At 35.8% G+C, this 27,103-nt stretch overlaps 2 protein-coding genes across 2 annotated transcripts; one reads left to right on the top strand and one right to left on the bottom strand.

The window, feature by feature from the left end:
- Window positions 1-538: 538 nt before the first annotated feature.
- Window positions 539-21,160, bottom strand: PCCB (propionyl-CoA carboxylase subunit beta). The gene is made up of 15 exons (XM_015814154.1): window positions 20,948-21,160; window positions 17,605-17,724; window positions 17,205-17,273; window positions 16,885-16,941; window positions 15,602-15,715; window positions 13,821-13,931; window positions 13,223-13,331; window positions 12,299-12,419; window positions 11,641-11,722; window positions 8,299-8,422; window positions 6,874-6,981; window positions 5,614-5,714; window positions 3,394-3,492; window positions 3,163-3,256; window positions 539-906 (listed from the first exon to the last, which is right to left on the bottom strand). The coding sequence occupies exons 1-15, from the start codon at window positions 21,137-21,139 to the stop codon at window positions 785-787; spliced, it is 1,623 nt and encodes a 540-aa protein (XP_015669640.1). The 5' UTR covers window positions 21,140-21,160; the 3' UTR covers window positions 539-784.
- A 3,799-nt stretch (window positions 21,161-24,959) lies between these two features.
- On the top strand, window positions 24,960-26,700 carry SLC35G2 (solute carrier family 35 member G2). The gene has a single exon (XM_015814155.1). It carries the CDS (start codon window positions 24,974-24,976, stop codon window positions 26,204-26,206), a length of 1,233 nt encoding a protein of 410 aa, XP_015669641.1. The 5' UTR covers window positions 24,960-24,973; the 3' UTR covers window positions 26,207-26,700.
- Window positions 26,701-27,103: the final 403 nt, after the last annotated feature.

The following is a 27,103-nucleotide window of genomic DNA, read 5'->3' as shown; positions in this document are numbered from 1 at the left end:
GACCCTGGAGATGCTGCAACATTCCAGCTGATTGGCGCTTCTTCAGGGCTCAGCAGAAGCACCAGAATCAGCGCCGAGCTACAGCTGGAGCCTGGCGCTGATCCTGGCACTTCCGCTGAGCCCTGACAGCCCCAAAGAAGTGCCAATCAGCTGGAAAGCAGCACTGATCCTGGCGCTTCCACTGAGCCCTGACAGCCCTGCAGCTCCAGTTCAGGCTTATGCGGTGCTGCCACCGGTTCAGCTCATTCCCCTCCTCTGCTACCACTTTTCTAGGATGGTCGCGTACCACCTGCCAGGTGCCAATGTACCACAGGTGGTACCCGTACCACTGGTTGAAAAGCCCTGTTCTAGAGAAGCAAAGAATCTTCAGACTTCTAAACAGAAATCTGAATTACAGACATATTTGGAGGCTTGTGTCAAGTAGCACCATATACTTTAAAAGCCTGTGTTGAGTGCAAGACTGGTGTTTTCTTTCTAATTCATATTCTGCTTTTCACAATTATTTTTTTCAATAGCCCTTAAAATAATTCCTGATATTTTGCTTAAAGTGTTATGTTTTATTTCACAATATATTTGTGTTTTAGTGAATTTGTGAATGTGTGTTCAGCCTTAATCATGTCAACTTAAATATAAGCCCTTCTAATGAACTAAAATCTTACAGAACCTCATTCTCTATACATTTTTCTCACAGAAATATCCTAAACTATTACAGGATCTGAATCAATAAATATGGCAGGTGTGCACCGATTTCCTTCCACTGATTTTAGGTTAACTTGAAGCAGTTTCAGAGTGGCATGTTGGCATGCTTTTTCCAGGGATTGGATTGTCTCTTGCTTGCCAGCACTTCCAAATCACGGCAAATACGAAATCGAGTTGTTGAAGGTTGAATAATGTCGTCTATAAATCCTGTTAACACATTTCAGAACAGTTTATTTCAGTTGCTGTTTGCTATATATGTCTACAGACTTTTGTTCGTAATCCTGCAGCGATCAATCCTTCTGAATTATGGACTAATAAATATAAAGAATATTTTTATAACAAAAAATAAGTTATTCCTCGATTATTTGGTATTCAGTGTCATAAGAATAAATAAGAAAATGTGCCTGGAATTTTAATTTTTAATATTAAAATTTAATATATTTAATTTTAATTAAATAACATGCATGCATTTCCTCCCTAAGAGTATAATTGGATAATTACTTCCTATAATTGGAAGAGAGATCATTTAAACTATTCAATTTCTTCTTTGTCCAAATCTGGAAGAGCAACACTGAAAATAGCTTTTTCTTTATACATATGTAGACCTTTTTCAAACCTCTAAGAAGGACATCATGAATCCCAATTCAATTTGGGCTGTATCATCTGTTTTACTAATAGATCCATTTAAGCAGACTACTGGAGTCAGGATTAGGCTATAACTGATGCATACTCCTAGCTAAAACCATTATTCCTTATAAGTGCATAATTGTATGGTACTTATGATCTATGAACACATTTACTAAATCAAATTTCTGAATATCCTCTAGTCATATAGGTTTTAGGAAAGCTTATTGCTCTCCATATGCTGGCTAATTTATACAGCCAAATATTGAAGCAGCATATAAACCGGAGTATTAATTACTGTTCTCCCTACCATAGCCCTTGAAGGAAGGTATAAAAAATTGCCCAATGGCTAGATTATGCCTCCGGGGAGAAGGGTCTGTTGAATACAGACTGGTCATATTACTTTTTTTTTTTTGGGACGAATAAGGTTCTACCTTACAACTCCTTACTTGACAAATACCAAGGCAATACTGACTGACTACATTCACTTGCTATTATCAGACCAGCATGGTCTGTCTATTCATTCTGATTCCATTGCCATAACGAAACTGTAACTTGTTTCTGTTAACTTGTTGAATTCTGGTCTGTGTCTTTAATAAAGCAAGTAAGAAGCATTAGTTAGAAGTTCTGATTAATTAGGCAATATCAGGAGTTCATTTGGCACATTTAAGAAAAAAGTCTGAATTCAGTGAACAGTTAGAGGTGCCCAGTATTCTCCAGAGTCAGAACTCAAAAGCACACTGCAATATCAGCATTATTCAACTTAACTACAATGTTACTTGATAATCAGCAAAACAATTTGAGATATGTATCATTCTGAAGCAGAGGTTTTTGGAACATATTTCTGCTTTCTGTATTATAAGGCCGCCACGGCAGACATAAGCTTGAGTTCAACAAAAGCACAGAAGTACATCAGAAAATGGCTCCAGTAAAGGGATTAATTTTCCCAGCCTTGTCCCAACATTCTACAGATATCTGAGCCAGGAACATTTTCATACACAGAAAGATAAATATCCTAGATTTTAGCAACATTTGGTCAAGTAATAAGCACTGCTCTTTTACACATACTGCTTCTTCATAAGTCATATAATTTACAAATGAAACCAATAGTTTACTCAAGTCAAAACCATACTGTAAAGTCTGCAGTAATTTACTTTTATAATAAAAGTTTCCTGGTCGTGATATTTGGAATCAACAAAATTAATGTTCAATTTGAAAACACTGGCCAACATTACTTTCTTGAGGAAAAACTGCTGGAGGCATGTGAGATTAATGTATTTTTAACTGCCTAGTTCAATTATTTTGATCAGATGTTTTATGGACAAAGCAACTGCTCGAGGGTTAATTTCAATTAAACTCAATCATTTTTGTTTTCAGCATGCAACAAAAGCAATCTTGTTAGGATTCTAACCCATCTGCTACGTGCTATATCTCTTCCCAATCACTATCTGAAAGATCATATAAACCTAGGCCATCGTCGCACTGATTTCTAACACTGTTGCATCATATACATGGAAAAGGGAGTAGATACCTAACATCCTATGACACATGGAATAATTCTAATATAGGTCAATCCCAGAATGAAATATTGCTGGTAGTTAAGTTCCCTGGGATTTCTGCATCCAGCTATAATATTCAAAGGATTATTATTAAGAAAGGAGAAGCCATCACAAGCCTTCAATAGAGGATTGTCAAATGATAAATGTTAAGCTAAGAAAAGGTAGTTAAAAAGCAGCCATTATAAGAATCAGATCTTGTTCACTAAAAAAAAAGATGGTTAATAACTTTGAATGCAAAATGAACTTCAAAATTTTCAGTAAAATTCTTAAAAATACATACCTCTGATTGCAGCGGGAAATGGATTTGCAAACTTTTCTATATATTCTGCTTCTGCATGTTCCCCCTTCCCTCTAAAAATGATCTGGACAGCTCCCTAAGGTAACACACAATAATATAAAATTACTAAAATTCAACTTTTTGAAGTCTTCAGTCCCACATGCAAAGTAGAAAGCGAAGGGAGACAATTGATGCAATAGAAATTGCTATAAGACTTCCAGAAAACATATCTACCTTAGCACCCATTACTGCTACCTCTGCTGTTGGCCAAGCATAATTTGCATCTCCTCGTAGATGCTTTGAACTCATGACATCATAGGCCCCACCATAAGCCTAGAACAAGAAATAGGTTAATAGTCACAAACTGCTATGATTTAACCCTTATATTTTATGCCTGGTACAAATATATAAAACAGATTCTTTTGAACACACACACATAAATAATATGACACTATTTCCACTAATATCTATTCAAATATTGCTTATCCTTCTAAGGTCGATAAAATGAGGACGCAGATTGTTGGGGGCAATATGCTGATTCTGTAAACTGCTTAGAGAGGGCTGTAAAGCACTGTAAAGCAGTATATAAGCCTAAGTGCTATTGCTAGTGTTATGTTAATTTCTCTTATTTACCCCATTTTTCTGAAATGCATTCATCTTTCATTCCTGTATTCATAAAGGAGAAATTTCATGTACAAGGTACTGATACATTTGACATATTGTAGTTATGAAGCAAGGAAGCACTATACAGAACAATATTGAGAACAATGACTACATTAGTCACAAAATAAGTCAATATTTAGTAGGTTTAAGATTATAACTAAGATCCTGTTGCATGAAACCCATGAATTCTAATTAGGAAGCACAGTTTTGTATTCCAATCTGACATAACAGAGCCTTGAAATTACAGAAACTTGGTGGGATAAAACCCACAAATGGAACACACAGCTAGAGGGATTTAAATTATTTAAAAGAAACAGACCAAATAAAAGAGGAGGTGGAGTTGCTCTCTATATAAGAAATAACTACTACAGAAATAGAGCACAACAATGATGAAAACTGTCTTGAATGCATTTGGGTCAATATAAAAGGGGGGGAATGACATTGCCATAGGTCTATACAATAGGCCACCCAACCAAACAGAGGTAATAGATGAACTTTTTGCTAGTCAGTTAACTAAGGTATGTAAGAAGCACATCACAATAGTAATGGGGGACTTTAATTACCCTGACATCAACTGGGAGACAAACTCTGCACCAAGTGGAAGATCAAACAGATTCCTAACAAACATAGCAGACAACTTTGTCTCCCAAAAAGTAGAGAAGGGAACTAGGGGATCAGCCATATTGGACTTAATTCTCACTAACAGAGATGAAACGATAGAAGGTGTTGAAACCACAGGAACCTTGGGGGGAGTGATCATGCAATATTGGAATGCAACATTATGCAATAGGGCAGGCATGTCAAACTGCCAATCCACGGGCCGGATGCATCATACTGAAACCATGCCCACCTCATTGCCGGCAATGGGGGAAAAGTTGCGATACGTCACGCGACATCACGTGACGTCGCGAGTTTGACATGCCTGGTATAGGGTTTCCTGCCTGAGCAGGGGGTTGGGCTAGATGACCTCCAAAGTCCTTTCCAACTTTATTATTATTATTATTATTATTATTATTATTATTATTATTATTATTAATAATAATAAATAGAAAGGCCACAAGGAACATTTTTTTCTAATGCTCTAATGTTTTTGAGATAGATTAAGTACTTTATTACGATAGAATATATATAATGGTTTCTGCACATGGCAGATATGAATAAGTAAATACTGGTTTTACAGTTAAACATTTTCGTAGATTTTTTCAATCTTCAGTTCCTTGCAGCTTATATACCTGAGTCAGCTTTTTATTTGTTCTTATTTTTACCAGTGTAACATTAGAATTTAAATGAATGTTTTCAACAACTATCGGGCACTTCTCAGTTTATTCATCTCTGATCTCTCTCTTCCTACCACAAAAGTTCCTAAATAGCCTTTTGTAAGATCTTAACTTTTCTGTCATACTTCAAGAAATTATCTGTTCATTCATAAGTTCTTATTCCCCATAAAGGCCTAGTATACTGTCTTGGAGATGGACCATAGTGTCAGGTGAAGGAACTGAAGTACCTGCAGATTTGAGAATGTGCAGTGAGGGAGTGACTATTCCAGATCCTGCCTAAGGGGTCACCTCTAGAATGTTCTAATAAAGCTCTATTGGGCACAACAATAATATATGCAAGTAGACAGATGACCAAAGAACAATCTGCCCTAATTATGTTAATATATTCTCACAAAGATGCAGCAGATAGCAATAAATAAAATACATCTTTAAATCACATTTTATTGGATGCTTTTAATATTTGTACCACTCAACCTTGTAGTGAGCTGGGCGATCAAATACATAAATAACCTACCTTCCTCGTGATAACAGTGATTTTTGGCACAGTTGCTTCTGCAAAAGCAAAAAGCAACTTTGCACCATGACGTATAATTCCCCCATATTCCTGAGCAGTCCCTAGAAACAACAGGAGTTGAAGTCACAGCTATTATTCAACTTACTATAACATAAATGGAATGCATAATTTGCATTTCTACACTTTTACACAAGATTAACAGATCTACACTCAACAGGTAAGTTTTTTGCGCAGCTCTTTTAATCTAGGATTCAACAATGACATGTTTTTTCAATACACATTATTGTTATTAAAATTCTGGGCTGAGCGACCTGCTTCCCTCCTAAATTAATTTTTGCAGCTTTATTATTTCAGTCTCCTACTTCTTTGAATTAGAAAACACGCAAAATTAACATAACTCTAAAATTGGTTAATATAGTAAAATATTCTACCAGAAATTCTTAGTGTTGCTGGTTACAATATAGATTAGGATTCTGATGAAGAACTGGATGAGACACAAAAATAAAAGCAATTAGCAAGTCTTTATTAAATAATTCTGGATGTTTACATAAGAGAGTTCCTCCCTGCACACTGATGTAAGTATCCAGAATTATTTTAAGAGCTTTCTTAATTGTTTTTATTCTGGTCTTTTTTTCCATTCCGTCTCCAGTATCCAAACTTCCAGCAGCTACAGTCAGCAACATTTAACCTTAGCTATGTGCATGGCTTTGTCCCACCCACATTGGTCCTTCTCCATGTCCACTGGGGCCTTTTCCTCTGCCAAAATTGATTAAATAAAGGCCCTTGTCACTTAACCTCCCCTGACAAAAATACCTATTTCCACTGCCTCATAAAAAAGATGGAACCATGGAGTCCAGTCTCTATTCTTCTGCCTTAGTGGAAACATGCCAATAATAAAATGAAAAGTTATATACCGGTGCTCATTCTTTACTAGTTTATAAAGTTAGAACAGAATTCTGCATATAAGGCCTTCATAAAATACAGTACACAGATAATCTCTGACATATAATTATTAAATTAATTCTTTCCTTATGGAATAATGAGAAATGGCAGTTCAGAAGAATGAAGAGGCAAATCCTTTTGTATTATGAATGTAGAAAATTTCACATTGCTCCAACAAAGAATAAATATGCTTCTTATAATTTTTAAAATATAAAATACTTATCTCTGCAATTACAAGAAAAGGTAAATCTATTTCTTAAATGCAACACTCTTTCAATTAAATCGATTAGATAACAAGGGGGATGCAGAACAACGTACCTGGTAAAAATCCAGGCACATCTACAAATGTGATTAGAGGAATGTTGAAAGCATCACAGAAGCGAACAAAACGGGCTCCTTTCACAGAAGAATTTATATCCAAGCAGCCTAATTTTTAAAAAAGAAGGGAAATATTGTAAAATATAATTTCAGAGTATTTTAAAAATGCCATGTCAGTGATCCTGGCACAAAATTGTCTGTTGTTTACAAAAATGCTTAAGCAATGGAGCCTAGTGAGTAGCATACACATTTTTACCAACAACTATTTGAATAAACAAACTTCTACATCCAGCCTGTTAAATTTTAGGTGTATAATATGTAAACAAATATTCTCTATTACAGTAGCAAACACTAAGTAGTACTAATCTTTTATCCAGGAATTTTAATTATACATACATTTATTCAAATTTGCTATAGCTGCCCAACTTCAATGGACTCAGTATTATCAATGCTGAATATCAATATTTCCTGCTATCAGATATTATATCAGCTTTCTGGCTCTAGTACAGGTTATAAGTTGTTTATTCATATATTTTGTTGGCAGTTTTAGCCATTATTATGTATTCAGATGAAATGATTGAAATGTTGACCCTAATATAATTGGAGGGTAGTCCTATGATTCATTTCCAAATAATTAGGTTTATCAGTGTTTGGGTTCTGAACACACATTCTTTGCTATCAAAGTTAAACCAATAAAATATATTTGGCAGAAGAAACAGCTAGCTATTACTATTTATAGTGTATGAATAAAATAATTTATTAGGAAACTCAAAGGTTCTAAAGTGTATCTTTGTACCAAAGTGTCACTATTTGTCTGCTTCAGTTTAATTAATATATTGGTAGTTCTCACTTAACATCTGCTTTTTTAGCGATTTTCACAATTACAACAGTAATGAAAAAGTAACTTTAGGACTAATACTCGCATTTACAACCGTCACAAGCAAAGGAAAGCTAGAGTAAGGTCGTAAGTACAGTTGCTATTTCACTGAATGAAGACTACCTATAGTTCAATATTATATTAATATAAATGTCAAATGTCAAGAGTATTTAGAAAAGATCATTACATGAAGATATAAAGCAATTTCTGTACATGAAATGCAAAACAATCATATGGAAAATATTAAACCAACCATGAGCTATGGCAAAAAAAAAACAACCTTGGGGAAGGATTATTTTAAGGATAATTTGTGTTAGAAGAAATTCAAGACACCTAAAACACAACTATGAAAATCTGATAGAAGTTAACATTATCAATTTTTTAAAAAGACCTGGTTAAAGATCGTCTTCACTCCTTTCCTATATGAAGAAAGAATAGGTGCTGAGCACAAGTCCCAAGATATTTTGGGAGTAATTTCCTATCCAGCTTGCAGAAATTGAAGTTTTCTAACTTCATTTCTTAGAAATACAGAGCTGCCAGGATCATACCTGAAGCTACTTTAGGCTGGTTACCAACTATTCCAACAGTTCTTCCATTCATTCTAGCAAATCCAACAATCAGATTTCTGGCATAGGAAGGCATGATTTCAAAGAATTCCCTCTCATCAACAATCTGCATAAATTAGATTCAAATATTCAGCAAAATAATGAAATGTGTTCTTACAGATATCAGAACCAAGGAAAAAGATTATAAGAAATAAGATTTTAAAAATATTTTTCAACAGTTCTCAGTGTTTTTCTACACATTACTACAAGCAAACCTTTATAAAACCAATCCTTAAATTTCTGACAGATGTTACTTTGATAATTATTTCATAATGTATTTAATCATCTCTATTTTTAAATATTTCTAGCAATTTAAAATTCCTGTAACTTTTATAACACTGAAAAACATAGCAGTGGGTTAAATTACCTTGTTCCTCCATACTAACAGAGTTCTATTGAAAGGTATGGTGATTAAGTGTTATCAAAATAGTGTCAGCACTTAGCAACTGCTAATTTGTCTTCAACTAGTCTTTTAGATCTTCCACTATGATTGAGTTCATTCACCTTACTGCTGGTGATCCTTTTTTCCTTTTCTTTCCACCTTCCCCAGTATTATAGACTTCTCAAGAGAGCTAAGTCTTCAAATAATGTGTCCAAAATGCAATAATTTGATCCTTGTGACTTGCAACCTTGAGAACTCTGGACTGATTTTTCTAGGATCCATTTGTTTGCTTTCTTGACCATTCCATGATATTCTCAAGTCTTCTCCATCACCAAATTTCATGATTTTGTGAGAGAGTATTCAAGGAACAAAAGTGAGCTTTAGCAAATCTGAATAGGAAGCAGAGGAAAAAATGGGGGAATTGTACAATTGTTAAATTTAAATGTTGTGGCGATCATTATGCTTCCATTTTTTATACCCAAGTAATGCTTTAAGTATATAGGGAAATTACTCAGCTAGAAATATGTCATCTATAGCCCACATTTCTTGGAGAAATAAAATATCAATAGTGCTAATATATTCCAAAATGGACACAGCTAAATTCTTTATTTTACAGCCAGGATTATTGCAAGAAAGAATGGATACTGAATCATTATCTTAGAACAGTGATGGCGAACCTTTTAGAGACCGAGTTGCCCAAACTGCAACCCAAAACCCACTTATGCATCGTCGGGTGCCGGGTGGGTGTGGCCCATTGGCTGGGTGTGGCCAATTGGGGGTGTGTGGCCCATTGGGTGGGCGTGGCTGCGGTGGTAACGGCAGACTGGGTGGGACTACAAAGTTCAAACAATCAATTCCAACTTTGCAAGATCTTTTTTTTTCCCGGGAGAAGTTGAAATTGACTGATTGATTGAACCTTTTTTTTTTGTACCCGGCAGCGGAGGCCTAAAGCGAAAAGGTTTTATAAAACCCAGCTGAAGGCCTAGGACTGGGGCGACAGCGCGCGTGCCCACAGAGAGGGTTCTGAGTGCCGCCTCTGGCACCCGTGCCATAGGTTCGCCACCACTGTCTTAGAAGATACAGATGGTACCCAGTACTCCAACTAGGTAATCAGGCCTTGGGGTCTCAGGGAACTGGAGACATTCTTACATGGCTCCATTTTAGGAGATATTTATACTCTCTATGTAATTTGTATAGTTCGGTTTTTAGTAGTTTTATTTTTAATGATGATTTTTAAAATATTTTATAATGATTTATATATTTATTGATTTTCTTGAGTGCTGTATGTCATCCACTTTTTGTGAGCTTCGGAATCCCATATAAGAAATAAACTAATAATCTGATCTGGTTAAATCTCTGGGATCCCCAATTATGGAAGGTAATGCTACATCAGGAATTTCCTTTGTAGCAACAGAGACCTGAAAGAAGCATGAGCTTACAAATGGAACTGCCTCAATTATTGTAGAGTTTGATGCCCTTTGAAATTGGAAAGTAGCCCAATTTATTTCTATAGGAGCATCCAAAATTGAAGAATAAGGTGGGTGGGTCCAACAAGATTGAAGACATTCCATAACATGGATTATTGAAATATAAAAAGATCTATCTCTTCAGCATCATCACAAAGGAAAAAAAGTTTCAGTCTCTTAACCATCTGGTAAAGCCCAATTTGCTCCATTCAACTCATCTCACGAGAAAAGATGTCATAAAGTTTTAGGTGATACAAGGTCAAAGCAGCTCAGTTGTGGCAACAACTGCTAGCAAAGTTCCCATAAATCTATATAGCTTTTGTAAAATAATCTGTTCCTCACACCTGGGCAGAGATCCAAAGACACTGATAAATAAATTTCACTGGTATCAAACTTGCCATTCTACATATCAGTTGGTTGATATAAGGACCTGGCTCAGTCAAGGACACTTAAGGAGAGAAGGCAGTGATGTTAGCAACAGGCTTATTATTTGGATGTTTATGCAGTCCAGAAGTAACAATTAAACAAAGGGGAATAACTTCAAAGAGGGCAAATTCTGAGATACAGTTGACTGACTGTAAGTCAGTGATGGCGAACCTTTTAGAGACTGAGTGTCCAAACTGCAACCCAAAACCCACTTATGCATTGTCGAGTGCCGGGTGGGTGTGGCCCATTGGGTGGGCATGGCTGCGGTGGTAACGGCAGACTGGGTGGGACTAAAAAATTCAATCAATCAATTCCAACTTTGCAAGATCTTTTTTTTTCCCACAAGAAGTTGAAATTGACTGAACCTTTTTTATTTTGCACATGGCGGCGGAGGCCTAAAGCAAAAACGTTTTATAAAACCCAGCTGAAGGCCTAGGACTGGGGTGACGGCGCGCATGCCCACAGAGAGGGTTCTGAGTGCCGCCTCTGGCACCCGTGCCATAGGTTCGCCACCACTGCTGTAAGTCAACAATATCCGCTTACTGCCAGGCAAGCTTGGGAACCAGTCTATGCTGTGTCAGGCAGTGTTTTTAAATTTCTCTGCAATCAGCATTAAAGGATGATTCCTAGTCTAAGTGTTCTAGGAGAGAAATGAAAAGTTCTCCCATCCCTTTCTCAATAACCATGCCTCAAGCATGTTCTCTTCAGTTACATTTACGTAAAAAGTTTTAATTTTTAAAAAATGTTGAAGAAAGTTCAACAAGCAGATTCCACCCCTTAAAAGGGGTATGTTCATTTAATGTGTTATTTAAATACTATGGAATTTACTAAATCTTCATATAGCAATTCTATATATTATACATGCAGTAAAATCAAGACAGAAGCGTAACTTATTGATATCTCATAGTAATTATCAGATATAATTTATACTACCAGATCATTTGAAAAGACAAAAAAAAACACCATATTCCTTTTCCAGACTACTGTCACATTATGGGGCACAAATCTTACCGCATGTACAATATCCAACATGTCATAAGCTTTGGTTGATTCCATTGGGACAATTGTATCCAACTCATGTACCAAGCGATTACTTTAAAAAATGGAATGAAAAGCAAGACATTTACAATATACCATAAAAAAGTATTCCCGTAATTCGTAAGTATAATCAAGGACAATTTCAATAAATTTAATCATATTGATTCAGACAAGAGGATGAAGTAAATATGCATCTATCACTCTACAAAACTGAATGTGGAATATTAATTAGTATACTCATCCTCCCAATATTACTGAGAATCTGGGCATTTATATTTACAACCATTATCTATCAATTAATAGCTCTCCAACAAAATTAACTAAAAAACCAACTACTTATCAACAAAAGCCGAGAATTAAGAGGAAAAAAGAAAGTAGATAGGCACATCATATCAGCAACAATGTGATAGACCGTACTATTCTATTGCTGTAAAAATAAGAATTTGAGTTTTTACTTTTTAGCTTTATGGCCAGCATCCCTCTAGAACAGTTCCTACAATATCTGGCAGTCATCCATCTCACCACTCAAGACAATGGCGCTACCGAAGAATGTCACTCTCAAAATGAATAAAGAAACAAACCTTCTCTGAGCGTCAGAATATTTTTGCTTATGCAAAATGTACTTACTTACCTAGAGTCATGGCATTCTCTGACAGGAGCTGGCTCCTTGTTACTAAGTGGCAGGAAATTAAAGAATTCCCTAAGGTTGAGCAACGCATCTATGTCATTTTCAAAAGCACAATGTGCAACCCCTGTAACAAAGAAAAAGAACAAAAGTAAATTTAAATTGCAAAAAATATATTACAATACTGTTTTTAAAATACCTGCACTGACCAAAGAGCAATGTGCTACCAAAATTAATTAATCGGAAAAATGATTTGACAAATTACTTCAAAGGTTCTTCAATTGCTCCAAAAAATATTTTGAATATGTTTTTCTAGAATTTCAGCCAAATGACTTTTGCCAGAGTCTAGAGGGCAGGGGTTGGATGTTGTAGCATTAACTGCATTATAAATGGATGCTATTATTGCCTGAAAGGATACCCTGAAGAATATTCTAAATGCCTCAAATGGTTTCTCCAACACAGAGAAAAAACATTTTCCTATGCTTTGAATTCTTCAATTTTAATTTCTCTCTGTTCATAAAGAACAAAAATGAAAAGAAGCTTTAATAATATTTATCGTTATTGAATAACAGGAATCCTCTCCCTCCTGGAAAAAGGGAAATTTGAGAATTATTTTTTAAGTAGTAAAAGATACCATTCAGATATGAGATAAATAGCTAAAATATTACGAATGCAGCCATTGTACATAGAAAAAAGTGGACTTCCCCTCCATATAAGGCTGCAATTCATGAATACATAATGAAAGCAAAATTCATACAGTGGCCCAAATAAAAAAAATAAGCAAGCATTCAGAAGAATCTTCATTTAGTCTTAGTTTATCCTGAATAAATTTATTTTTCCAGAACTCATGCATTGAGAATTTAATTCTAGCCTTTATAATTTCATAACATTACAGAATTAGCAATGGTAAATAAATTAGCCAGTTCTAACCTGATACTGCAGTATGCGTCTTCGCACCCCCAAGTTGTTCCTGAGTTACATCTTCATTGGTCACTGATTTGACTACATCAGGACCAGTTATAAATAGATAGGATGTATTCTAGAAAAAAACAAGTATAAAAGAATGAGGTACAAAATCCAATATTCCAAGTATCTAGAAAAAGGAAAATTTATTGGAAAAAATAATGTGTATTCAAATAATACATCATTTTACATTATCTCTAATTCAACAAATATTTCTCAAAATATTTGAAATGAAAAAGTATAAAACAAATTTTAAGTAAGATATGTTACTTCTGAATGCTTCCTATCTGAACATCCTTCCCATGTTTAAGATGGGACCAGAACTCATAGTCTTCTGTTTCTAGTTTTCCTTGATTTTAAAATATAAAAAGCCAAGCTTGTTTCATTTTAAAGTTCTCCTATTCATTCATATTCAGCAAGATTTGCCTAAAAGTCTCCATCAGCCAATTTGAACCACAGAATCCTGATTATATCGGTTAAGAATCAAGCTTCAATATGTTTGCTGAAGCTCATGGCTTAATATGTTTTAGAATATAGCTAATGACAATAAACATTGCATCCTTACCTTTACCATAAATGTGAAATCTGTTAAAGCAGGAGAGTAGACAGCACCTCCTGCACAAGGACCCATAATAAGAGAAATCTGTGGCACTACTCCAGAACATAAAACATTTCTCTGTAAAAGAAAAGAAATCATCCTTTATATCTTCATGTTACAAAGTTTCCAACCATATTTTATATTTGCCAACCATCTTTCTGAAATTCATATTGATTAGATTTTTAACATTTTTACAATAAACAAGTAGAGATAAAAGAGTGAGCATAAAGGAAGACTAATTCTATAGAAAGAAAATAAACCAGATCTAGCTGGTCTTTTTGTTCCAATCACTAAGCATGATCATAAATTCTCATCCCTTATTTTAAGAATCCACATTTAATGGTCAATTCATGTAGCTGCCACTCAACAAGCTTCTACATATCCTGACTGCTTCATGCATAACAGCTGCTACATCTGACAGCTGCTATAGACAGATGCAAATGAAAAGCCTTGTAGTTTTTCTGCCCTTTTGCCTCCGGATAGTTTTCCCAGCAAGGAGAAGAATGGATCTGTCACTGATATTTGATTTAGTTATTCATTCTTTTTTCTTTTGGCCTGGCTTATATGTGAATGATGATGGCTATAGCCATTTCCTTCTTGCTGGGCACATAATTATAAGGAGAATACAAATAAAAGGAAACAGTGAAAATGTATTAAGTATCAATCCATATTCACCAAATATTGACCAAAGAGCTAAAACTAGAAAAAATTAAATGTTTATAAATATTGTTCATCAGACAGAATATAACAAAGAGGAAGTTAGAAACTAAATATTTTCCTATTTTTATAGTTTTTCTACTTTCTACTTTTTTGAATTGTTAAATAATAAAACATTGGCACTCAACCCAGAGATTCAAAAATCCTTTTTCTTATTGTAAAAATAATTTAATGGACCCTGCATTACAGTTAATTTTCCATCAACAATATATTGAGCACTAACTGTATAATTTCAATAATTTCTTTGTCCACTTGATACTGTATTTCTATATTATTTTTTTCCTTTGCTTGTATTCTTTTTGTCTTTTAAAAATGATAAAGAAAAAATAAATGTAAAAATATTCTCACATATAAATAAAATGTCGATGAAGGGGGAGGGATTTTTTTTAACAGTATTAGCAAAAACAACTGAATAGCACCAAGAATACTTTATAACTTTCTCTAGATCAGGGGTATCAAAACGGCGGCCCATGGGCCGGATGCGTCATGCTGAAACCGCGCCCACCCCATTGCCAGCAATGGAAAAAAAGCCACGATACGTCGCGACACATCACGTGATGTTGCGAGTTTGACACCCCTGCTCTAGATGACTGCTTAAGTAACATATTTATTTCAGGAGACCTCTTTTGTCACTTCTAACAATGCCACTTGGAAACTTTGTAACATAAAGATAGGCAACCTGAAGCCTGCAGATGTTTTGAACCACCATGAGTGCCAAGTGCTACAGGCAACAGTAAATTATTATGGGGATTGTAGTACAAAACATCTGGAAGACATTAAGCTGCTTACCTCTCCCTAACAGTAAATCACGAAGGGAAAGAAGATATACATCTTGTCCCTGGATCATGACATCAATCCCTCTTCTTTGCATAAAGCCTGAAAACAGCAGGAAAGAAAAGAGATAATCAATCACGCTTCCTTTAAATGCCTTTTTTCTGAATATTTAAAATGATTACTAAACTACAAGGTGAAATTACTATACATATCATGATTTGTTGGGCCATCACATATTTAACTGAAATATTTCTCACTAAAAATATGTCAGCATAACCAGCCAAGGATTCCACTCCTTCTTGAATACGGGCTCCTCCTGAATCATTCAGCCCAATAACAGGAGCACCAATCATAACAGCCTGATCCATAATCTAGGAAAACAGAAGCACATGAGTTTGTACAATATCATTACAGACAATGTAGATAAGTCATCCACATGGCTTACCTAATTAGGCAAACTTTGTGTAAAATAACCTTTTTGTTTATAATCAGAATCTAACTTGAGTCTCTCTTTACTATTAACTACTGATTTGTCCATCTTTCATGAGCACCTGGCATCAGTAGTATTATTACTTCATATCCCAGCTCTAGTAATGCAAGGCAATATACCCAGAAATCTATCTCAGATTATCCTTACAACAACAATCCTGTAAAATAGGCTACACTGAGAGATAGTGACTTGCTTTCTCAAAGTCATTCAGTGAACTTCATGGTTGAACATGAACTTGTCCAACTTCTAAATTACTAAACTGCTACTGCATCTATGTTGCCAAGAATATTATGTGGATATATTCAAGCTTGAATCAAAAGAAATGTATACTTTCTAGCAATCAAGTCTGTCATAATTAATATATATTAAGTAATATTAGAAATAAACATATCTATGATTCATTATTACAGGAATTTTTTTTCTTCAATCTTACTCTCTACTGAGTTTATAAGAAAAAATCATTTTAACAACATATTTGATCTAGTACATCTGAGTTCAGCAACTTACTCCACTTATCTTAAACAATGACGCAAGCAGCAAACCCCACCACCACAAAAACTACAAAAAATTGTGCTCTGATACTAATTTTAACAAATTTAAACATTTATTTTACCAAGGATGGGACAGAAATAACTCTAGAGATGATTTCCCCATGTAAAACCGAACTGCTAAATTTGGATGCAACCCAGAAAAGGCGTTATATCAACCCAACTAATTCAATAGCAATATTTTTGCATTGCATTTTAATGTTATGTTTTGCTAAGCTATTAATAAGCACTAAATTGTATAGTAAAATAAAAGGTCACAGGATCACAACCATACATAAATTTTTTTCAAACCTTTTAAAAAAACCAAAAGGTCTTTGATTCATGTCTCCCACCCAATAAAAGAACTGCTCAGCAAACATCCCATAAGTTTTAACAGCTGAATTACTGTAATCTGGGAAGGATGACCAAAAATATTTACATAACCATATTAGAATGCTTATATAAACTATATAGCAACTGATTTAGATCTCTGACAGGCCACCTGCACTGCCTATAAACTTACCTTGCAGATCTTTTGAGCATGTGCTCCAGATAAACTTCCCCCAAACACAGTAAAGTCCTAAAAATTTAAGATCAAAGTAAAATGTTTTAAAATACAAATATCAAAATAGCCTATCATGTAAATATGTTTAGACAGAAGAAACATGCTAATTCCATTAGACAGAGCTAGATCACACCCAAAATAGTATGAAATTATAAGGTTATTCCTTCTTATAGCATTCTACATAAGATGTGGGAGCAAAAGCAGTACATCTGGTGCAAAAACAATACTTTACAAAAACAATACTTCAATATATTCATAATTCAGAAATCAAACAATACCTGACTGAAGACATAAGTCAGTCTGCCATTAATTCTACCCTGTCCAGTAATCACACTGTCCCCAGGATACTGCAAAACAAAACAATTAAAGTATAATTCATAAACTTATGACTTATATAAACCAAAGTAAGCAACTGCACAATGTATATATTACACCTTGATGCTTTAACAGTTCTATTTATGAAGTGAGTAAAACAGAATGTTTATTGGCTGGAGAAAATTATTCTTCTAAATATCTCTCATTAAGACTATGAAATATCTAGAGAATTATTTCAAATGCATAGAAAGGAGATAGCTCCATTTGTAAACAGATTAAAATCAGGGCACTAAATCAGCCATTGTTTCCCACTCACCAAGAGTCATGGAATTTAAACAAACAAACAAACAAAATGTTCAATACCTTGTTTTTCTCAATTTCCATCCCAAAATCTGAACATCTGTGTTCCACAAACATGTCATATTCTACAAAACTGTCAGAGTCCAATAACAATAGTATACGTTCTCTGGCTGTCAACTTTCCCTAAAAAGAAAAAGAAAAAACACTAAACAGCCTTGTTCTTAACATAATAGCATATTTATATAAATGTTTTCCAGATTGAAACTCGGAGCTAAGGATAGTAAAAAATATGCACTCAATAGTGGCCCCCAATTTGTTCTATAAAATACATGATAGATCTTTTCTCCCATAATGCAATAGAATGGTTAAGTACAAAAAGGCAGCCACAATAAGAAATTTCACTCATTTTAAGGCTGTAAAGCGCTATGAAGCGGTACATACGTCTAAGTGCTATTGCTATATTACATAATGCATTATGTGACAGACTAAATATAAGAAATACAGAGAAAGAATGTGTGCAAAGTATTTTAATTTGTTCTTCTGCTGATCCACCATGATATACTAGATACATGGCAAACCACTCGCTGCCCTCCATATTGGTTAATATCCAGTCAGCCAACTCATATAGTTTCTTTAAATATGCTGGAAGAAAATACATGGTCCAATCAAAGTTGAAATTAATGCAAAGATTATACCTTCACACCCTCCTATCCTCTTCCAAGCTCCATGTTACAGTGGATGGTGGCACCTAACCAAGTTTGACTGATCTTGAAAATCTAAACAGGGTTGAATTGGGATGGCAATCCATCAAGAAATCCCAGAGTTATAGGCCTGAATTAAAAGGTTTAAAGAAGCATCCCAGAAGGTGGAATACGAAACCAGTTTGTTATTGCCAAGATATAACATTGATGTGTCTGTGTAGTCTCTTAAAGTTAAAAGTAATTCAAAGTTGACTTAATGTTTCTGAACAATTAAAAAAAAAGATCCAGCACAGTAGAGGTGTTGTACCAGGAATAGCAATTATTGGCAACATCCTAGGGTCCTTTGCCATATCTTGCAGATAGTCACTTCCTTTTTGTTTCCCTTTTCTCAGGAAAGAACATTTTTTTGAAATCAATATTTGGCCTTCTCTGCATTGGAAACACTGGACAGAGCGCTAATTTGCAAAACCGAGTTGCCCCATTCATTATTTCTCAAAGGCAGAAATGCATGGTGGCATTCTCTAATCATCCCCAATTCACTAAAAAGGCAACTTCCACCTGTCTTTTCCTGCTACACAGTTTGTACCTCCTCAAGATTGCTGTGCTTTTTATACCTTGTATTTCATTTCTCTGTAGGCAAGCACCTCCACTCCAACTGGCTACTGCATGCTATAGTAGGAATGTCTCCTCCCCTCCAATCACGGGTTAGTGCCTTTCACGACAAATTTTTCACAGGCTGCTGTGCCCTTCTGAAGAGACCTTGATTAGAGACGTGATTTCTTTTTCTTCACATAATAGGGTGGAGTGGTTAAATAGTGAGCTTTCTCCCCTTCATCTTTGCTCCCACTTATATTTTGTTATTTTCAGTCCCACCAGCTAATTATTAGTTTGGTAGAAAAAGAATCAAAGTCTGTCAGAATGAAAGGGCAGGTTTATTTATTACATGTTCACTGATGGAACAGTGAAATCAAGTTTTTTTTCTTTTAACCAGGTGAAACTAATACAAATTTTGCTTTTTCCTTTCTGGTTAAAATGACAACAGTACAATTATTGGGTATTTTTTTTTTTTACCTACCAGTGGATGCATTAGACAGAAAGATGTGAACCCACAACAGCAAATAAGAAGAGCTCATACAAAGAACCTCCCGCACAAAGAAAAGCAATTGGTGTTTGCTCTTCCAGCAAAGATGAGAAAAGTAAAGAAGCAGGAAATCTATTGATCTGGGGACAAAGTAAGGATAGCCCAGTTAGAAAGTTACAGTATTATTAGATCATTAGATCTAATATTTGATATTAGATCAAAGAAGAGGAAGAAGTTAAAATTTGGAAAGGCATTTCTTTAGCCAGCTTCATTTGCAGTAAGTTTACACAAAGGAGTCACACAGGCCAGTATGGAAAATCCTAGAGCTTCTGTCTATCTGCATTCCTCACAGGAGAAAGAGGGAGAAAAGATGACAAATTAAGTAAGCTAACCTTGTGCACTAAGAGTAGTAAACACACTTTGCCTTACTCAGGTACTTCTCATTCAGGTTCAAAAGAGAGGACACCAAGAATTGAGGAAACAGGAAGGCCCAAAGGTGTTTATGTAGGTACGGGTAAATCATAGTTTAGTGTTACATACATCCATTCTATTTCAAGGAATGATCTGCCAGACACATCTGATCACAATAGCCAGTCTGTGTCCAGCACCTGCTAGTCAACAAGATTTTGTTTGGCTAAAATGATTAAATAATCTTATGTGTCTTGTATGAATAACTGTTAAAAGGCAATAATGTTAGTAGTCATTACAATATTTAATTTACTTAATTTAATTTGTATTGCATTGCCAACATTATGCATCTCCAGTTCCAAAGTAAACTGGAAGCATAACACAGGGTGTTCAGAAGGTTCTGCAGGACATGGACTTTCCAATCATATTTAATGACTCTCTAGCCCAGCTGGGCCAGCTGCTGGTCGGCCTGCTCCGTCTCTGCCGCTTGCCAGCTATGCCTCGGCCAGCGCAGGGGGCGGAACCACGCATGCGCGGCGCTCCTGGGCAGGGAAAGTCCTCGACTTATGACCGGTTTAGTCCTCAACTTACGACCGGTTTAGTCCTCGACTTACGACCGGTTGGGGGGGTCGCGGCATTAAAAAGGTTGAGAACCACTGCTCTAGCCTTACCAAGCAAGCTATCTGTTGCCTGTGTTGCATTAATTCTGAGAAAGGAAAGACGAAGTCTGATGGATAACTGAAGCTCGACTCAATTAAGATTACAAACACCTCAATAATTGCTAGATTTAGAGATCGGGATTTTGTAAATACAGCGTGAGAAAGGTGGAAGGTGGCCTTTTTGGACCTCTTCCTGACCTCCCACACTAGCTCCACAAACTGCTAACTGGACGGGGCGATCTGCTTCCTCGTATCCGTAGTTTTCATTAAACAGAAAAAACAAAGAGAGACGATCCTGATCACCACCGCGATGGAGAAGTCGGCGGCTATGGCGGGCGAAGGTGTCGGATTCTTTTCTACCTCGGCTGGAGGGCAGGAGGAATTGCGGCAGGGTGGGGGGGAGGACCATAGGCCATGCCTTTTCAACGGTCCCCAAGTGGCATCCTCTTAGCACTGGCCAGCGGAAGTCACTGAAACGGCGCGCCAGGGAGCAGCCAGCAGCCACTGGCCACGCAAGGGCTTCGCTCGCCTGCAGCGACAGGAAAGGAGGCGCTCACCCGGTTGTGTTGCGCGTTTATGCGAGCCTGACCGCCTCCGAGCAATGCAGCGCGACGCTTCTCTTGGATACGCTCGGGTACGGCGACGGTCCGGCTCCGGTGGCGGCTGCTGCTACTGCTGCTAAACGAGCGGCAATCTCTCAACAGACCTCTCGAGAGAAGGAAGGAAGGAACAGCCCTCAAAGCAGCCATGACTGAGTAGACTGGGAAGGCGCATGCGCTCTTTCCTCCAGAGGACGGCCGCCTCCTTGACCCTGCCTCGCTCTCTTACGGTGCGGGCTACAATTGGTTTGCTTCGCGCCCTTTGGGCTCTGAATTTGGAAATTAGCTATAAAAGATGACGGATTAACCACCTCAGAAGGTCCTAGCTTTCCAACAAGTGGGCTTATTCTCATATTCTTCCCAACCTGACCTCTTCCAGATGTATCGGGTTTCCCTCTCTCTACTATCCTGACGCTGTCGCGGAGTTTGTGCTGTGTAGCGAGCATTGCTGCCCTCTCTGTGATTGTAATTAGCAATTGACCAAGAAAAGAGAAATGTTCTTCTAAAGAAGAATAGAGCTGGAAGGGACCTTGGAGGTCTTCTAGTCCAGCCCCCTGCTCAAACAGGAGAACGTTCAGAAGGGCCTTTTGTCTACAGAAAGGACGGCCTGGTTCATTTTAAATCCACGATGTGTGTGTTGGGAGAAATATTGTGTATTAACTTGTAAAAAAAAGCTATTGGGACACCGTATCGGTAGAAGTATAGCAGTTATTAGTCCAGGGTTGCTGTCTGATCTTGTAACTAGTGAGTTTAGATGCAGGACTGGCAGTTTTAAAGAAGAAATAAGCTGTTCAGGTTTTCTTGAAAAGGGCTGTTTTCACTCAACCTGAGATACAGCTTATTTATTGAACAGATCACAGTTTCTAGGGTTGCATAGCATATTAAAGCAATCGGGACCATAGGCATGTGCAGCAAGTCACAGTGATGGGAAAATGTGAACGTGATGTTTCAGTGCGTACTTTGCCCATGTGTATTTGAGTTCTAATATCTGAATGTAACTACTTAAATTGCAGGATTTTGTGTCATGATCACTTTGTGCTCCCATCCTGTGGCTTTGGACCACAGTCTTTGAAGGAAAATTGGATTTTGTTTTCTTGCTATATTTTCCAACCCATAAATTAAGATCTTCAAAGAACATGCAGTCAGTGGCTATTCAGAACCAAGCCTTTTCAGGGGTGCTACTACTCCAACTTTGGAATCCCCTTCCCAATAAATCCTGAGCTATTCTTACTGTCCTACAATGCCAGGCCTTGAATTCTTGTTCTTCAAGGCCATCTGATAATGTGCTAATTGCAACTGTGACTTTTTTTTTTACAATTTTTACATTTTGCTATTGTTACTAGTTGTTGTTTATTTAATAAAATGTTTTACTGCTTTGTTTTAGTGTATTTGTAATTTTTAATAGTAAACCCTTCTGATATTTATTTCAACAAAAAACTATAGAAAAGTTTTAAACAAATAATTTTAAAAACAATGTTTGATTTTACCAGTTTCCAAATCACGGCTTTGCATTGTACTGAGAGGTTAAAATATATGTGTGGAAGAGTAAACCCACTGAATTGTGGTACTTTTGCATAGACTTATATGTATAAGATTGTTGATAACAAATGATGAATAATTGTATATGAATGAGGTAAATGAAAATCAAGGGTAGGTAGCTTTTTCATGCACAATATTTTGAAAGTTATGTCAATCTTTAAGATTATGCTTTTTTGCAGGGATCCAGATTAATTACTTCATAGTATTTTGATATAATCCTGTTGCTTTTGGTAAGGCTATAGCAAGAGAAAAAACTATTGAATCATCCTATTCACTTATTAACAAACTGACCAGGAGGGACAAATCAGTAATTCTCTTAAGCACTTTTGTTTTCAATCACTCTCAACAATGTTTAGTTTAGGAAAGCCTTGCTATTGATAAATAGGTAGCATTTCAGCTAAACATGTGTTTCACTGCCAGAATAACTAGTAAAAGCAATACTGATTCTATTCCGCAGTCCAAAATGAAGGTGTTGTCAAATGCCCTTGAGCTCTGCTGAGCATGCTCACTTTCATCTTAATGTCTTCAGTGCATTTGATTCTTTAGTTGTATTCTCTCTTTTTCTGTGAAGGCAGATGTGAGAATAGCAAAAAGATCTATACTACGGCTTCAACATATACCCAGAACTGACACCATTTGCTCTATTTTTGACTTTCCAGTTCAAAGGCAACAATACCCAGGTCTATTTTCTATGAATTTAGAAGGGAGAAATGGACACACGGCTGAATGTTGCAGAGCAGCTTCCTTATCCTTAATATACTTGGCCTTTGGTTATTTTGCTATACAACACCCTCTAACAAAAGGTAAAATATTATTTTTCCAATTTTGATTGTATTCTCCTTTCTTTTCTTACATTACAAATTTAATTCCTAAATGTCACTGCATGTTTATTTAAGCAAAATCTTTCTGCTTCTATTAATGTGCATGCAATTTTAAAGAGATAGCTTTGAAACTGAAACGATTTCACAGAAAATTATTAGAATTTAAATAAATTGCAGTAATCAGCTAATATAGCCTAGAATTATGTTTCTGTTATTTGAAGAATGAAACGTAAATCAGCATAGCTTACAGTGTATCTTTTCCCCTTCGTTTTCAGTTGATAGATTAGCATATTTTTTCTTCCTAATTCTTACTTCTTTAGCATTTCATAATACTCTAATAACATTATCCCTTGTAAATATTTCACAATTATAAACAATCATGCTTGGGGTTGAATAGATTAAAATTATTATTAATCAATTAAAAGGAATTTATTTAAATCACAATCTGATTTATATTAACATTTCAAACTGAAAGTATAGTAGTTGGAAGCACAGATCAGCACCACAAATATTGGAAAAGCTATCACTGCTAAAGCCATTGCCTGGTGTGAAAACAAGTTGAGAAGGAATGGAACCTAGTGACTAGTATATTTCACATTTTTAGAAGCTAAAGAGATGACTGTATTAACATAGCGGCAAGAACATCATATAGTATTTCAAATAGCCTATAATATTGGAGCACAATGGACATTTTTAAATGTATCCCTTTTATCAATGGCTGTTAGCTGATATATGCTGCCCTCTTAGAATATAAAAAAGCATGCTTCTGAACATCAGGTCTTGGGAAAAGAGTGAAAAGGATCTGTTTTATGTTTACCATAAGTCACTGATGGGAAACAAGATCCAGCATTGATTAGGTCTTTAGTTTGATCCAACTCTCATGTTTTAAATGTGAAGAATAATCTATATTCTTTCAAGAAGCCATTGTAAATATACAATATTGTTTACTTGCTCCCAATGCAGTTACATATATTTAACAATCCTATGTCAAAATACGTTTAGTGGCACCATCTGAGCTGTTACATACACGTATAAAACTGATTTATATTCAGATTCAAAGCAAAATTAATGGTAATTAGATTTTAAAAGCTCATCAGATTCAATCATTCTAAAAATATTTGGAAGCATAAAAGTAAATGTAGATGTAGCAAGAAAGATAAACATCAAGCCTATGTTTTAAGTTGTCTAAATTAGCAGTTTGGTGAAGTGGTTAAGGCACCAGGCTAGAAATTGGGAGATCATGAGTTCTAGATGACCTTGGACCAGTCACTCTCTTTCAACCCTAGGAAGCAGGCAATAGCAAGCCATTCCTGAAATCTTGCCAAGAAAACTGCAGAAGCTTTTTCAGTCACCAGACGTCAATACTGACATGAAGGGATCCCCCCCCCAAAAATTAACAAATACATTTATTATCATGAGACAGATATCTTCCCTTACAATTGATTTACTATATTGGGTTTTAGAATGAGACATTTCATTTCTTCTGAAAATACTTCAATTTATCTCATATGGTAATACAACATTAATGAATTAGGGTTATTCTAAATAGTCAAGATGTGCAACAATTTTATCAAGTATATAAATATATGTTTTTCTTTGCAATCAGTCCTTCTTATCCGATGAAATGGATTCTTCCAAACAATATCCAGTGAAAAAACGAGTGAAAATTCATCCCGACACTGTGACAGTGAAATATAGTTCTTATTATCCACAGCCTGGAGAAGAAGGGCATGAGGAACCTAGTGAAGATAATGAGAGTTTTACAGAAGATAATCCAAAAAGAAGATTGTTGAGTGATGGACAACGAACAGGAAAATCTTTCTTTGGAACAATTGACATTCCATTTCAGACAGAAAAGAAGTTAGAAGTCAACAAGAATGAACAAGGCCAAGATTTTATAGAGGGAAGCATTTTTCAGTCCAGAAAAACTTGGGCTGTGCTTTTTGGATCTGCTTTGGCCCATGGTTGTGTAGCTGTGATAACTAGACTTGCTGCCGATCGTTCCAAAGTGCCATCTCTTGAACTGATTTTCATTCGTTCTGTTTTACAAGTGTTTTCTGTTTTAGTAGTGTGCTATTACCATGAAGACCCTTTTGGACCAAAAGGCCATAGATTGAGGCTATTCTTCTATGGAGTATGTAATGTTATTTCTATTACCTGTGCTTATACTTCCTTTGCAATTGTTCCTCCAAGCAATGGGACTATTATGTGGAGAGCTACCACTACTGTTTTCAGTGCCATTTTAGCATTTTTACTAGTGGATGAGCGCATGGCTTATATTGATGTAATTACTGTAGTGAGTAGTATCTTTGGTGTTTGTTTGGTCATGATCCCCAACATTGTTGATGAAGAAAATTCTCTGTTGAATACTTGGAAGGAAGTTTTTGGATATACGATGACAGTTATGGCAGGCTTAACCACAGCTCTGTCCATGATAGTATATAGGTCCCTTAAGGATAATGTCAGCATGTGGACAGCATTATTTACTTTTGGTTGGACTGGAACAATATGGGGAGCCTCAACTATGTTTTTCCTTCAAGAGCCAATAATTCCATTGAATGGAGAAAGCTGGAGCTATCTCTTTGGCATCTGTATATGTTCCACAGTGGCTTTTCTTGGGGTCTATTATGCGTTGAGCAAATTCCATCCAGCATTGGTTAGCACAGTGCAACATTTGGAGATTGTGATAGCCATGATTCTTCAACTTCTTATACTACACATCTTCCCCAGTATTTATGATATAATTGGAGGAGCAGTTATCATTATTAGCATAATTTTCCTTGCGTGTTATAAGCTATCTTGGAAAAATTTTAAAAAACAAGATTACCAGGAAATATTAGATTCTTCCGTTAAATGAATACAAAATTATTGTATTTTTATGTAGTGCAGAGTGTAATTAATATGACTGTGTTTGTGTGTATAGTGCTATTAACAGCATATCACAATTTGTTGTTCAGATACATGACATCAAGTCAGCCCTAATACAGTTCAGTAGAGATGTATGAAAATGTCTTTTTATGATATGTGAAAAATGTTCAAAAATGTGAAAATTATGAAAATAATATTCTTAGTATACAGAAAGTGCCAAAGATTAATGTAGGCAGTTTTTGCTATGAAAATGGTATATCTATATAATCATCAAGAACTAATCTCAGTTCAATGGAGTCTTTACTTTTTTATCCTTGGAATCTAGAAAACATAATTTTATTCTATATTTAAAATAACACAGTAATCTTGGTGTGGAATAGAAGTAAATCATAACAATCGTATTCCTTTACTTATAATTATAGAAATAATTATATAGAATTTGTCTTTGATCTTTGGTATGTGGTTCATTGTTAAATATAACATCTGAATTGTGTACCTGCAGTTCTTTTTTAAAATAAAATGTCCTACTTTTGAACACTTTCATCAACGATTTGGATGATGGGATAGATGGGGAACTCATCAAATTTACAGACAACACCAAGCTGTCAGGAATAGCCAACACTCCAGAAGATAGGTTTAAGATACGGAAGGTTCTTGACAGACTTGAACATTGGGCGCTAGCTAACAAAATGAATTCAGTGGTGAAAAAAGTAAGGTTCTACATTTAGGCAAGAAACCCCAAATACACAGGTACAATACAGGTGGTACCTCGGTCAATGGTAGCACCATGTTTTCCCCAAAGTAATACCTACCCCAAAAATAAGCCCTAGCTTGATTTTTTGAGGTGGGCCTAATATAAGCCTTATCCCAAAAATAAGCCCCAGTT

The sequence above is a fragment of the Protobothrops mucrosquamatus genome, unplaced genomic scaffold (genome assembly GCF_001527695.2).
Source record: "Protobothrops mucrosquamatus isolate PMUCROS unplaced genomic scaffold, P.Mucros_1.0 scaffold225, whole genome shotgun sequence".
NCBI classification, from domain to species: domain Eukaryota; kingdom Metazoa; phylum Chordata; class Lepidosauria; order Squamata; family Viperidae; genus Protobothrops; species Protobothrops mucrosquamatus.
The sequence above is the reverse complement of the archived record's forward strand: the minus strand, read 5'-3'. Positions and strand labels throughout refer to the sequence as shown.

Excerpts from the sequence above, each read along its gene's own strand:
- PCCB (XM_015814154.1), bottom strand. The coding sequence starts at position 21,139 with ATGGCTGCTTTGAGGGCTGTTCCTTCCTTCCTTCTCTCGAGAGGTCTG. Across the intron at positions 17,274-17,604 it reads TGGAAATTGAGAAAAACAAG|TATCCTGGGGACAGTGTGAT; the intron begins GTATTGAACATT and ends TTTGTTTTGCAG. Across the intron at positions 16,942-17,204 it reads TGACTTATGTCTTCAGTCAG|GACTTTACTGTGTTTGGGGG; the intron begins GTATTGTTTGAT and ends TTAAATTTTTAG.
- SLC35G2 (XM_015814155.1), top strand. The coding sequence starts at position 24,974 with ATGGATTCTTCCAAACAATATCCAGTGAAAAAACGAGTGAAAATTCAT.